This window comes from Hypomesus transpacificus, chromosome 2 (assembly GCF_021917145.1).
Source record: "Hypomesus transpacificus isolate Combined female chromosome 2, fHypTra1, whole genome shotgun sequence".
In the NCBI taxonomy this organism is placed as follows: Eukaryota; Metazoa; Chordata; class Actinopteri; order Osmeriformes; family Osmeridae; genus Hypomesus; species Hypomesus transpacificus.
The window spans coordinates 2,460,481-2,475,164 of NC_061061.1; the positions used below are offsets into that span (position 1 = coordinate 2,460,481).

The window sequence follows — 14,684 nt, forward strand, 5'->3', positions numbered from 1 at the left end:
GCATTCATAATGACATGAAGTCTGTCTCATGTCCATCAGTCTGTTTATCTGAGTTATTTGGCTTATTTGGCTTATTTACTTTACTTATTTGTCAGTCACTGCGAGGTCCTGTTCGGATCCGTCGGCAGCAGCGCCATCTGTGCCAAGGTGGTGCGAGGTCGGCTGGCATTAGTGGTGCAATGATTTTGGACAAAGTTCCCCTTGTTAGTGAAGTCTTCAGCGCCACGTCAGGATGCCGCGCAGAAATACCTCTCATGTTTAATCTCCCTACTTACATCTTTAGGGGGAAACGCAGCGTGAAGCACAATGGGACCATTCCAGGAGTATGAGGTGAGTAATGGGACTATTTAGGAAAAAAGTTGATTCGATTGTAAGAATTTTATGGCAAAACGTTCTTTCTTGCGTTGTTGCATAGTCGGCGTGTCCCTAGTAGAAAAACGGGTTTCATTCATATGTTACCCCTCGCAGCAGTGACAGAAATCCGGGAATACTTTTAAAATAGGCTGTATTTTATATTCTCAATTAATGTAGGCTGTTATAATGTACAATGGGGCACCGATTTGACCGTTTCTCCTCAACGTAATGCAGTTTTGATTTATAATAAAAAAATGTTCCCAGGAAAAGAAGTTTCCGGAGAAGGGCAGCCCCCGCAGCCGCATACCCCGCTTGGTGCTTCTTCCTTGCCGGCCCAAGGACAAAGACTCACCCCTCTCCGACTCCCCTGTCTCCGAAGAGGAGGGGAAAGAGTGCGACGTCAGTTCTGACCACTCCAAACGGACCATCAGCACCAATAGCTTCTCCTCAGGTGGGCAGGCCCGTTATTCCCTCGATAAGATTTGTAGCTTCAAATCAAGAGATAATGATTTTCTCTGTTCCCACATTGTCACATCCTCCTTGTAAATCCACTTTATTTACATCGTACTATTGGATCATGTGTGGACCAAAAGGAATGCCTGTAAAAAATATATAATAATCCATGCCTAATCCCCATCCTTACACAATAAGCAGTCAAATCGACTATTACAAATCATTTGATACAATTTTGCCAAAGCAAATTATGTAAACATACAGTCTCCTCTGTTTAAATGAGAATAACTCATATTTATAGTTTTCCAAGTTTATGACAACAAAGCAACTAGTCTACTGTACTAAATCCTAGGCATACAAAAAAATCACACAACTATCCATTTTAAGCAAAGCCTTGCCTACTTGTTTTAGTGTAGGAGAGTATTTGTGAGTGTAGAATGAGAGAGACAGTGATACAGAGTGCATGCACACGTGGTCAATGTCAACATGTAATCACCCTCAGTTCACCCTTATCTGCTCATACAATAACAAGTGTGGTCTGTGAACCTTGAGCTCTGTCTGCCTGCTGTGTTCCCTTGCTTGCGCGCGCACCTGCTGTTTACCGGTCTGCATAGATGACACCGGCTGCCCCACTAGTTTGTCTGTGTCCCCCTCCAAAACTCCGCCAGGCTCTGACCACAGCCCCCAAGGCACCCCGCCCCCCCCCGAGCGCAGGAACAAGGTGAAGAGGGTGAGGGTGATGGCGGAGTGGATCCCAGAGGACAACCCCCCACCCAGGCACAAGAGGGAGCAGAGACCACGCACATTGACCAGGGGTAAGTACACTGTGGGTTAGCACGTTAACCTGGGTTAGCACATTGACCAGGGGTAAGTACACTGTGGGTTAGCACGTTAACCTGGGTTAGCACATTGAACAGGGGTAAGTACACTGTGGGTTAGCACGTTAACCAGGGTTAGCACATTGAACAGGGTTAGCACATTGAACAGGGGTAAGTACGCTGTGGGTTAGCACATTAACCAGGGTTAGCACATTGAACAGGGTTAGCTCATTGAACAGGGGTAAGTACGCTGTGGGTTATCAAATTAACCAGGGTTAGCACATTGCCCTGGTGCCACACACCATTTGGTGGTGCCCTTTTCTGCAGATATCTTTTTTTGCTCTTCAGCCATCTCTAACTAATGCTGGGGACACACTATACGATTTTTAATCTTATAAGATTTTCAAACTGTGAGAGACCACAAACATGAGGACAAAAAATCCTAGATTTAGCCGTTTTGCTCCTACAGTGTGTGGTCAGTCTTAACACACCTCACACCAAGGGAACATCTGATAAAATCTGCGGAACCATCAAGATAATCGGGACATATGTTACCTAGGATTGTCGGAAGGGCCGAAATCGGCCCGATTATCCTGTGGTGTGTCCCCAGCATAAGTGAAAACCAGTTAACAGGCTCTGCCTATGAGTAGAATCCCTGAGTAAAAAAAACGTAGACCATTCTTGTGTTAGTAACTCATTTGTGCTTTTGCTCAGGTCTGATTTAGTCATTAGTGGGCAATCATAAAACAGCTTGTTGGCTTGTTTGTGTGTGAGTTTAAGCGTGTCAGCATGCGTGTGAGTTTAAGTGTTGTGAGTTAGAGCGCAAGTTAAAGTGTGTGCCTGTGTTCTGAGCCGTCAGCAGCCTCATGCATGGCTAAACAGCCTGTGGTTGATGAACAGCCACTCAGACTGTATAGGGATGAACAGAGAAAGAGAGAGAGAGAGACAGAGAGAGAGAGAGAGACACACAGAGAGAGAGAGAGAGAGAGAGAGAGAGAGAGAGAGAGAGAGAGAGAGAGAGAGAGAGAGACAGAGAGAGAGAGAGAGAGAGAGAGAGAGAAGCACTGTAGAGACAAGCAGTCTGGACACCTGTTCTATGTGAACATACAGTCCTAGCTCTAATCTCACACCAGAGACAACAGTTGGTTTCATTTCCTGCTCTTCCCTGGCACCCCTCGCACCCCTCGCCCAGTCTCACTCAAAGCTCTACAGACATGCTGATTGGTTGACAAGTAGGTACTTGGAGTTTGCCAATTAGACTGATTGGCAGGCAGGGGTGTTCTTCTCTGATTGGCTGTGTGTCGGTCAGCTTTAATATGATCATCCAGCCACTCATAATCAGTGAGTCACAGTTGTTTGTAAATCATAAAGCACAACGAAGCACACCAGAATATATTGGAAATATAATGGTTTTATCTAAAGGGGAACGTTGCTACTCAGGTTGGTTTTGGCCGTGTCACGTACTTGACCCCTTTTGCATGCTCCTTTTTTTTTTGCATGTGCTTTTTCAGTCGAAGGACATTTTGAAAGTGATTGAAGAGGGAGGGAGAAACTAGAGGGATGAAATAGTTGAGCGGGCAAAGAGAGGAGGGTTTGAGAGGGCATGTTTATCTGGTCGTTGCTTGTCATTAGTGAGTGAGGTCAGACTGGTCGAGCGCTGTAACGTGATCTGAACGCTGCGACACAGTCTCTCTTTCACACACATCCAAGTCTTAACTAGACAGGGCTGGATGGAGGAGTGAGTCGGGGGTTCTCCTGGTTTAGACAGCAGGGACGTGATGACTGGGAATACAAATATATTTTACAGGGGCTGCCCCATGTGTGGTCATGCTGATCGTAAGTCTAAGTGTGTGTTTGACTGATAGGGTAGATGATTGGTTACTCACGTGTGTATGTGTTACAGGCAGCGAAGCGGACTTCAGCTCTTCCAGCAGCGCAGGCAGCTTGAAGGCCAGGGAGCTCCAAGGTTCCCACTCTACAGGGAGAAAGATCTCCTCACGCAGGTGTGTACACACACACACACACACACACACACTATTTTCAGTGTCCTTATTGTACAGCACTTTGTGTTCCTGGTTTTGAAAGGTGCTTTATAAATACAATTTACTTACTTTTTACACACACACACGCACACCTGGACAGGTTCCTCCACACAGGAGACACACATGGAGAGTGCACATATTCTTACGACTTCACCATGCTCCTATCTCTCTCTCCTATCTCCGATCTCTAATATCTCTACTGTGTCCTGTAGCCGTGGCGTCCACATCAGAAGCCTCCCGGTGTTCAAACCAGCTGGGATCACCACAGCCAATCGGGATGCAGAGCTTTACGCCCCCTACAGGACCCCCCCTAAAGCCCCCCCCTCCTCCACAAACAGCAGCAGCAACTCCAGCCCCACGTCCAGGTAGACACACACACACACATATATCTACTCCCACACACACACGCACATGTGGGTCAAGGACATAATGGTTGAGGGGTGGATAGGTATGAGTGGGTGGCTAGATTAGGCTTTGTGCCGAGACGGTTTTATCATTTCCCCCTTCTCTACGGAGAGACAGGGATTATGTAGGTCATGTTTGGGTTATGCTGAGATTATAAGGATTGGATTTACAAATGTCTGCTTTTAGTACTCAGAAAAATGGCCTTGTGTGAGTGCAGCTGAGTCATTCATGAATTGGAACAGGAAGCTGTGTCTATGTATGTGGTGTGGGAGGCGGAGATTTAGACGCCATGAATATTTGATCATGTCTAGATGCCTGACTGGCTCACCCCAGCGTTTTGGAGCTGGTGTTTCATCTATCTGTAACCGTCCTGCTGTCTCAAGTGGCAGATTTCGGAGGGTTAGTGTGTTGCTATGGATGCTAGCAACCACAGCACTCAGCCTTGTCCTTCCAAACGAGAGCTGCCAACACCCGCTCATCTCAGCCCAAGGCCTATTTCGCTTTCCCTCAGCATCGCGTATGCATACAAATCTGCATAACTGCGTTCTCATTTTTTTTCTCGTTGCAGGGTTGTTTTTGAGTTTTGAACAAAAAACGTTTTGTTCATTCTCTCTCTCTCTCTCTGTCTATCTGTCTTTCTCTTCCGCCCGGCGGGGTGTCACGTGATGCGGTGGGTCTCTGCCTGCTGCTGCCTGTTCTATTTCTGTCAGACGCAGAGCAGGCTTCAAAGCTGGAGTCCCAGGTTGCTAGCATGTAGCGTTTCTCTGTGAGGCTGAAAGAACAGGCTGCTCTGCATATGAGCCAGATCCTCGCTCGCTCGCTCTCATCTCTCTTTTATCTCTCATACAAAGATGCACCTCATCAAACCATTTAGTAATGTGATCAAAGGCCGATCACGGCATAACTCTCCTGAACGGCTGGTGTTCAACTGAAGGCCAATCTTGAAAAGATCTATTGGAGGCTATTGATCGTGAAATGGTCTTGGGTAAGACTGATCCAAGCACAGACATGTTTAAGGTTCTTCCCCATAATTGTGGTCCCTTACCCAACCATCCCTGGCAAGGCGAAACTCCTTGATATTGACGTTTAAGGCTGCTGCATCATCCCACTGGCTATTAATCCTCTGAGAGAAAAAAACACACATTCACTTAGCAGCTGCCTCCCTAGAGCACTTCGGTCAAACGACCCAAATGATGTAGGCCTCCTCTTGTATGAAAACGCGTTAGGAGCACAGAGCTGGCCTCCTCCCCCATCCCTACATTTTGGGCCTGTTCAGCGAGAAAGTGTCTCTGATTCATGCCCCCCCCCACACACACACACACACACACACAATTAGTTTGAGCGTTAAAATGGTGGCGTACTTCTGTGCCGCCCTCCAGGAGAGTGAGCCTGGGGAGGTACCAGTCCTGTGGAGACAACCACGGCATCCGACCCCCGCACCCCGAGCAGTACCTCACCCCCCTGCAGCAGAAAGAGGTGGCCATCAGGCACCTGAAGGGCAAGCTGAGGGAGTCCGAGAATGTCGTCCATGACAGGTACCAGAGCTGGGGCGGGGGACGGTGGCTGTCACCCATGTTCACTTGATCTAGTCTCCCAAGTAGCCTACATATGAGACTGTACTGTACTTTGATCGTTACTAAAAATACCCAATTGTAGTAACATTTAGCTGGTGGCTAAAATAGTTAAGACGAAAGGAAACCCAATGTCCTCACAGTCTCATCTGATCCCCCTCTCTCTCACTCTCACTCTCACACACACACACACACACACACACACACAGGGATATGGAGGTTGAGGAGCTAAAGGGTCAACTGGGCCGGATGCGAGAGGACTGGATCGAGGAGGAGTGCCACCGTGTGGAGGCGCAGCTGTCTCTGAAGGAGGCTCGCAAGGAGATCAAGCAGCTGCGCCAGGTGGTGGAGACCATGAGGGGCAGCCTGATGGAGAAGGACAAGGGCATCCACAAGTACTTCATCGACATCAACATCCAGAACCGCAAGCTGGAGTCGCTGCTTCACAGCATGGAGCTGGCCCAGAGCGGCTCCACCTTTCAGGTTGAGCCCACCCTGGACTTCATCGGTGACGACTCCCCCGGCAGCCGGTCCTCCAGCCCAGGGGACCAGCAGGGGCAGGAGGAGGCTGGGGTTGTGGAGGAAGGGGCCGGGGACCTGGAAGACCAGGCTGCAGAGGTGATGGCGGACAGCGGGCTACTGGTGAACGATGAGCTAGCCAGCCGTACAGACATCCTGGAACACGTCCTGATGTCCACCGCCATGGAGACCAGCCAGGATGGCAGTGGGAAGCTAGGGGAGGGGCCTGGGACAGGGCTGGATCCAGGCGTGTCCACACTGTTGCTGCACAGTAGAGTGGAGGAGGAGGAGGGGAAGACCACATCTGCCCCCTGTGGTTCCAGCTCCCCTGCTCCGTCCGAGGTCGTCCCACAGGAGAAGGGCATTCAGACGGAAGTGGTGACCATCCCTCCAGACCTGCTGGCTCTCCTGCTGCAGCTGCTGAAGCACCATGGGGGGTCTGTGGAAGACGCCCTGCTCCCAGTCTACAGCTGCCTCCTGGGGATTTCCGCTCCCTCTCCTGCCCTTGGCTCCACCTCTGGATCCGCCCTTGCCCCTGTCCCAAAGCCTAAGCTGGCTGCCTCTCCCCCCAGCCCCAGCCCGCTCCCCTCTGCTCCCCAAGAGAGCCCAGCCACCACCTCTGACTCCGGGCTGTGCCAGAGCCAAGAGCCAAAAGAAGCCCCTGAGGTCCTAGAGCCCTCCAAGTTTATGCAGGAGCTGGACTTCACTGTGAGCACGGAGGAGGAGTCCTGCCTGGAGCCAGGAATGGAGGTGGTCAGCAAAAGCTACTGGAGCAGCAGCTTCCTAGTTGACCTTGTTGCCGTGGCGGCGCCCGTGTTGCCCACGGTGGCTTGGCTGTACTCGCGCCATGGCATCGACGGCCGCACTCCAGTCTACAACATTGCCTCGCTCATCCGTGGCTGCTGCATCATGGGATTGCACTCCCTCCGACACGTCAGTCGTGGCCCAAATGTGTAGCCCCTCCCCCCCTCTTCAAGGCTTTAGGATCTCCATTCTAGTTCATGGTCATGTAGGTCTACTGTAAATTGGCTTACCACCACTGTGTATAAGGGACCACTGTCCTAGACCAGCTGCCCCCCCCCCCCCACCCCCCCCAACACACCACAGCACTTCAGCATTGCTCGACCACACTTTTGTGTCTGTGGGAATTTAATTTTCCTACACGTAAATATGGAACTAGATTTATTTTGGGATCCACGCTGTTGTTTTTGCACTGTATAGATGCCATGAGTTAAGCCGTGTTTAAAGGGATTATTTATGAATGTTTATTTATTTTTCCTTTGGTTTTGTTATGCTGAATTGTGGGTATGAATGCTAATCATCTAGGTAGGTGGTTACGTTTCATTGTTGTCCTATGCTGGTGTCATGTACCACTTTGTAAACGTCAGCCATGTTCTGAAAGTACTGGGATGTTCGAAAAGATTGGGGATATTTCTGTTAAGGTGAATGTGTTGAGAAAGGGTTTCTACAAGTTTGAGAGTTTATAATGGTCATTGTGCTTCCTGTTCCTCAAAGAAAAAGGAAAAAAATAAAATAAAAATACACCTCAGCCAAAGCTTTAACGTTTGTTCACTTGTTGACGTTTAGTAAAATATGTATTTTTCTCCCTGGGAGTAGAGCTTTTTACATGTCCGTGTGTCGACTTGTTCATAGGAATATGCTTCGAAAAGCTGAAACTTGTAATGTGCCTGAGCTATGTGCAATACTGTTGGTTTACATTAAATGTCCTGTTATATTTATTATTAAAGCATGAAAAGATAACCCCAGTCAAGTGTCTGGCCCTACTTGGTTGTTTCTGCTGTTATTGGCCCTTAGGTTTCAGCAGTGAGATGATTCTTGTTCTTGGAACAGCCCCCTCCACTCAGAAGGATGTTTCTGGACAATTGGAGGTCAATGCGTTTCAATGTTTTTGGACGTAAATTCTTCTTGTGAACATTGGCCCCAAGTGTTCTTGGACACAACCCAATTACATTCCCCCCCCCACACACACACATATCTTAATCTTTGGTAGTCCATTAATCTCAGATTATGGGGCATGTATAATTGCTAGGGCTGCTAGTCCATACATGCCAGGGTGAGCTGTGTAATCTAACGGTTCACTGCTCCTGCTCAGAATCCACATTCCTTGCGACCTGACTATGTTTGCTTAAAAACCTAATGGCAGTTGTACCTCAGCTCTTAGAGAAACAAGCTCTCATGAATAAGAGATCCCCCCCCCCCTCCCAACACACACACACACATTCCGGAGAGGGTGTATTCTCCTGACGTCTTATATAAAGGCTTGCACAAGTGCGTTGGACAGGGCTGACAGCCTGAGCTTTAGATCCCTCTCTGCCCGATGTATGGAGCCCACTGTACCAGCTCTCCTCAGGCCACCTGGGACTCGCCCTGGGCTGGGGAGGTGGGGAGGAGGACAGAGCCAGACTCTCAGCAGGGCTGGGCACTTTGCTTTGGTGTTATTCCGTGACGTAACGTGTCGTTTTAATCAGAGAGTTAGGAGGAAGCCAGGGAACTGACTTCTACCATGCCAAGGGGAGGGCAGGGAGCTCTTCCGTGCCAAGTAAGGCGCCCCCCGCCCCCCTCCTTTGCCACCATATGGAGGGGATGCTGGGTTGCATAACTTTAACCCCAGTTTTGCTCACAGTACTGGTGGACGGATGAAGATGGTTAGCTGCTGTAATCTCTGCTGGCCGGGTGGCTGACTGACTGGCTGATGAGTAGAAGTGGATGGAGGAGGAGAGGGGTTGTGGGATGAGAAAAGGAGAGGAGGGGGGGTCAAATAAGAGGGTGAGTGACGGAGGATGAGCTCATAACCGGATCTCCATCTGACTGCGAAGCCCTGCAGTGTCACACCAATACCACCACAGTTCCTCTCACTGGAGCTGGAGCCCCCCCAAACGTTTCATTAGCCCCCCCCCCTCTTTTTTTTAAAGAATATAAATGTTATATTTTTCTTTCATATTTTAAATATAATTGTGTTAGTTTCTCTTCCTAAAACCCACTAGAGGACCCTTTTTAAAAGGATATTTTCAAACACTTCTTCTGGGGGAACATGCCCCCAGACCTCCCTACTTTTGCTGGGTCACAGGAAAAATTATAGGTTTTATCTAGGAGCTTAGCCCCCCCAAAAGTGGGAACCTAGATTCGCCCCTGCTCTCACACGCAGCATGATCTCATTTCGAAAACGGAAGAAGACAAAACTGGTTAAAACCGGCTGTAACAGAGTTGATAATCTGTCTGAGAGGACTGAGCTGGTTCCCCTCTCCCAAACCTCCACTGGGGAGGGGGGGTGGGGGGGTGGGGGGGTGGTGGGGTGGGGGGGTGGCAGGCTGCGTGGCAAGCGTGGGCGTACTCGTAGACAGATGGCGATGTTACATGATGGGCTATGAGAAGAGCGAGCATACAGGACAGTCTGACCTCGTGGCTGAGAGGGTGGTTGACCTTGGGGTCATAGGTGACATTGATATCCATTGATGGTCACATGGCTTATTGGTGTAATTGTTATACTTATGTTCTCTGAAAGCCAGAGGACAACAGGATTTGAATAGGATATGGGTTCGATTACAGGACTCTGTAATGCACTCTTACATTGTTCTGTCTAGGCATACTGACATTGAAAACAGAAAATACTTTTTCATAGACTCGACCACACAGACAATAGGTAATGTTCTAATAATCATCAAAGTACTTTGGGAATTCCCTGCAATCTATCCATCTGGGGAAATCATGTTGGATATGTGTTTGATCAAGACAAAAATTCATCCAAAGAGAAAAGGGATCCAGACAATTTTTATTGAAAATGAATAATGTGCAAAAAATTAAACGATATTTATTGACAAAGAAAAAATGACATCATGCACATTTCAAAGCATCATAGCTCATTTAAAAAAACAAGTGAACCCAAACTTGACGTAAAATAGAACAGTATTGCCATTAACCAAATCTCTTTGTGTAGTTATTTCACCAATTCATGCAATGGCCTTAATATACGAAATGCTCTGATGAAAGCATCCCACAATTTAGAACAATGAGTGATTCCTTCAGCTAAATGTCTCCAAATTAACATAAGCACCCTGTAGCTCCAGAAACATCCATCTTTGTAACATTCAGAACAAATGTCGTCTCACCCCTACAGACCTGTTAGGAGGTCAGAGTCTAATTAGAATGTCATCCTCACCACCCAACAGGTCTGTTTGATATCTACCATACAGGCTCTATTCAAACATATGAACTGCTCTCACGGCAACTCATCCGCATAAGATGATTGCCTAATGTTTCCATGACAACTAGACATCTCTGTTGGAGACTCTCTAAAAGTGCTCTCTATTCTCTGGGTTTCCTCTCCTCCCCTTCTCTTCCTCTCTCCCCAGGTATCCAGAAACCTTCCACTGCATTCAAAAACCAACGTTATACTAACGCTTGACAGGCTGTGTGTGTTGGTTGTGGTCCTCGTCTCATCCCAGCAGTGATCAGACTGTGGGGTTGTGTGTCCAGGGGCTCCTCAGGGGGTCACCAGAGGTCACGAGAGGAGTACTCCATCCTGGCATCTCACCCATGGCTCAGACCACAGCTGTAATTGGCTCCCTTTATCTTTCTGTACTCTGAGCTTACCAATGGGGGGCACATCAATGAGAGCCTGTGTGTGTGTATGCTACATTATGTTTCAGAAACAAAACCATTGAACTGACTGAATGGCTCCATATCCTTAACAAGAGTCTGCAGTATTTTGGTGTATTAGAAAGCAGAGATCGTTTGATGACACAGACGAAAAAGGATGGAATCTGGTGCGTCACCGGCCACGAGGTTACCATAGGAACCCGTAGCTAACTCTTCGGTAAGGCTGAACTTTATTGTCAGAACCCTGGGATTGGTTTAATGTCACGTGCTCAGAATCTGCCCCTGCCTTTCCTCTGAGTGCCAGAGTATTGAGGGCAGGGCTGCAGAGGATATCACGCAACAGCACTGAGAACACGTGTTTTTAACCAGGAAGAAGAACATTTAAATAAAAAGCACAATGATCAAGCAAAAAAAGGGATGTCACGGATTTATCCACTAAAATGTATTCTGAATAAAATGACCCTCTTTTGTATACTGGCAGACAAATAAGACAGATCGCACCTCCTCCACTCCACCAGCGCCATACGGCGGGCTGAAGTATATTTATACATAATCCTGGGAAGCAGAAATGTCAACGGTTCTTTGTATTCTAGATCTAGCGTCTACTTACAGAAATGTGAGCCTAGCCTGGGTGACAGATGGGGGGGGGGGGGGGGGGGGGGGGGACTCTAATTACTTCAGCCTCTGCTGACGGTGACCAGAGGGGAGAGGCCAGCCTCCAGGGCCTGCGCTTTCAATGTTGTGCCCATGGAGGGGGGGGGGTCAGGGTAACCAGGGGCCAGCGAGGGCCTGCAGTCCCAAGTGTGGTTACCCCTGCAATGCACAGCCTCATTGATGCCCTTGGTTGCTGGTACTGTTCAAGGTGAATGACAGTCGAGGATCGATGATGACGACGATGAAGATCCCGTTTCGAAGGAGGGGAAGGTGGCGGCAGGTATTACATGTTCATGTTCAGTGTTTGTGACGACTCCCTTTGTGTTAGGACAGCTTGACGGCCATCTTCTGCTCCTTCCTCATCATCCTCTGAGCGTCCTTCTCCATCTTCTTCCTCTGCTGCTCCAGGGAACGCTTCTCCCTGTCTGCCAGCTTCTGTTGCCTAAGGAAGGGGAAGGGGGGGGTTGAGAGAGAGAGAGGGACACAGAATGAAAGGTTGACAGGGATAGAGCGCTCAGCGCTGCACAGTGCTGTAGGCTCTAAAACCTCCTCACAGGATTGTAGGTAACCTCAAAATTGCAGGCTCTCGCTCGTCAGCTATCTTAATGTCTATCCCCGTGAATAAAACAACAACCGGGAGACACATGCTGGGCCGGTATCGTAATGCAATAGTAAACAAAGCCAACGCCTACACGTCATGTCATCAAAGTCAGTGAACACACTGCCATCTGCTGGACACCCAGCGCACTACCAATCCATGTTAACCAGCAGGGTGAAGGGGGTTCATGGAGCACGGTGTCCAGGTACCTGAGGACCTCCTCAGCCTCCCAGGCTGCGTCGGACTCCTCCTCCCAGGCGCTGGGATCCTCCTGCCAGGCGTCCATGTCCCCCAGCTCAGACTGGTGGCCGCGGGACATGAGAAGAGGACAGGAGGCAATGTCAGGACATTCACAAACCTGTTTGTCACACAGCTGCATGAGGCAATGTCGCCGTTCGTGGCCGTTCACAGTCTTAGTTTAGGCTCAAATGCAACGGTGGTACTCAGGGATACTCATGCATTCTGACTGATGATTGAATGTTGACAGTTGAGACGTATTGGCTGAGGAACTGATTGACGGTGTCCTCAGCATCCAGAATGGGCTGCATTGTTCGTGAAATGGTGCTCCAGCGCATGGTAACAGATTTGAATTAACTGGAAAAGGGGGGGAGGGGGACCCTCGGGGGGGGGAAGCGTGTAGCGTAATGTGGGGGGGGGGGGGACTCACCGAGGGCTGGATGAAGGAGGTGTCCTGAGTGGCCGCCAGGCGGCTGGAGTAGCCCCCTGGACCGTCAGGAGCCAGGTAGGTCAGAGGCTCCCTCTTCTTCAGCACGATCTGGGGGAGGAAGGAGCCCGGAGGAAAGAGGAGCAAGTTCAAAACGGATCGGATTTGTCCTGACTGTGGCAAAGAAACTGAAAAAGGTTATGGTTTCATACCAATGTGTGATTCTATAAGGTCTTCGTCAAGTCACAGATTGGGCTGTTCTCTTCCAGACAACCGTTTCCTTGAGTTTACCTCTAGTTTATGGACCACATCCGTGACGCCGACAATACCGACTAATTTACCTTTTGTGTTTTCCTGATGGTGGGGGTCATGTCTTTAAAGTAGTCTGGCTCCTCCTCCTCCTGGTCGGGTGAGGGTGGAGCTACGTTGCCGTTCCCGCCCTCGATCTTGATGCTGGTAGGCCCATCCTCGTCCCATGAGCTCCACTCCTCTATTTCTGGCTGTACAGGGGCACGGGGGGAGGTCAATATGTACACATCAAACTACCATCTGTCTCTGGATTATTATTGCATTCATGGTATTTAGCCTTGCTGTAACTACCTGCAGTTACCATGACATACAGTATATGGCTCATATATACGTCATTCACCTGTTTGGGTACGGATGAGAAGTCCACTGTGGTAGGAAGAGTGATCTGGTCACCGCTCAGCTTGCGTAACCTCCCTGACCTGCGCAGCATGGAAGCACAAGACGTTAGTAGGAGAGACCGGCAAATGGACCCACGTCAAACAATTTGAAACTTACAAAAAATATAAATAATTATGAGTTCTTGACTTAACATAAATCTACATGTTGAAGATTGTATTCAATATTCACATATTGTTCAAGCGGCACTAATTGGACATAACTGGTGATACTGAATCAGTTATTTTTACGTTACAAGGTCTCCTTACCTGCAAATCAGCCTTTTGAAGAAAGAGAGCAGGGTAGCGAGGCATGTGCATAATTTAAACAGGCGGAACTGGGGGATAGCCATGATGATGGGTAGGACTTGATGGGAGATATTACAACAGCATGATCAAAATTGGTAGATTATAGGCTATACAAACATGCAACTATAATACCACTAACATGTATTAACTAACCTTCCAGTCAACTAGCTACGCTGGTTTGCTAGCCAGCCAGTACTTAAGTTGTATGGTCAAAGTTAATGTGTGGCAGGGCGTTAATAGCTAGCTTACGTTAGCAGGCTACTGTACCTAGAATAATAAGGTCGGAGGTTCATATGGTGGCTACAGAATGCACTGGCATCCCGGGCTAGTAGGTAAACTACCTAGATAGATAAGAACTTTCCTTACAATGGTATGCTATAAATGACAAGATACTCACCGCACAGTAAATGGTGAACAGCTGGGTATTTAGCTTGCTAGCTAGCTAGCTACGGCAATCAGATGCACGGAAGTAAGGGATTCATTTATTTGACAAGCTAGCACTAGCCTAGCTTACACTGCAAGCTACAAATATACAGCTCCCTCATAGGTCCATATAAAACACTAAATTTGCAATGATCTTAAAGATCTTATTGCAAAAACACGACTGACAGCTCATACACTGAAAATGATTTCATGATTTTGACAACCTAAACCTGTTGTCGTTCCATCAATGCTCCATTCCAACCATCTTTACAATGCAATGGATTGGATGGGGAGAAGGAAGAAGCAGGCCTGCAGGAATTTCATTTCCGGTTCAAATCTTCCATCCTTTTCAAAATAAAAGGTCACGAAACAAACTGAACTTGTATTATTTGAAAGTCAAACGTAAAATTATCCAAAGTGGGAGGACATTGCAAAAGATACTTAAATAAATATCAAGTAGATAATGAAACTTTCAACATGATACACAATCAAAGACTTTGCAGAACCAATGCTGGTGCACGGTTGCTACTAAACTAATAAAAGTGTAAAGGTCTGATAATTAAATAGTAAATAT

At 48.1% G+C, this 14,684-nt stretch overlaps 2 protein-coding genes across 2 annotated transcripts; one reads left to right on the forward strand and one right to left on the reverse strand.

Moving 5' to 3' along the window:
• Positions 1-251: 251 nt before the first annotated feature.
• Positions 252-7,921, forward strand: sybu (syntabulin (syntaxin-interacting)). Its single transcript, XM_047037935.1, has 7 exons — positions 252-330; positions 619-805; positions 1,476-1,622; positions 3,529-3,628; positions 3,880-4,032; positions 5,452-5,607; positions 5,853-7,921. Exons 1-7 carry the CDS (start codon positions 307-309, stop codon positions 7,117-7,119), a joined length of 2,034 nt encoding a protein of 677 aa, XP_046893891.1. The 5' UTR covers positions 252-306; the 3' UTR covers positions 7,120-7,921.
• A 2,013-nt stretch (positions 7,922-9,934) lies between these two features.
• ebag9 (estrogen receptor binding site associated antigen 9) lies at positions 9,935-14,403 on the reverse strand. Its single transcript, XM_047031498.1, has 7 exons — positions 14,085-14,403; positions 13,649-13,745; positions 13,345-13,423; positions 13,037-13,195; positions 12,699-12,806; positions 12,241-12,332; positions 9,935-11,875 (listed from the first exon to the last, which is right to left on the reverse strand). Exons 2-7 carry the CDS (start codon positions 13,729-13,731, stop codon positions 11,758-11,760), a joined length of 639 nt encoding a protein of 212 aa, XP_046887454.1. The 5' UTR covers positions 13,732-13,745; positions 14,085-14,403; the 3' UTR covers positions 9,935-11,757.
• Positions 14,404-14,684: the final 281 nt, after the last annotated feature.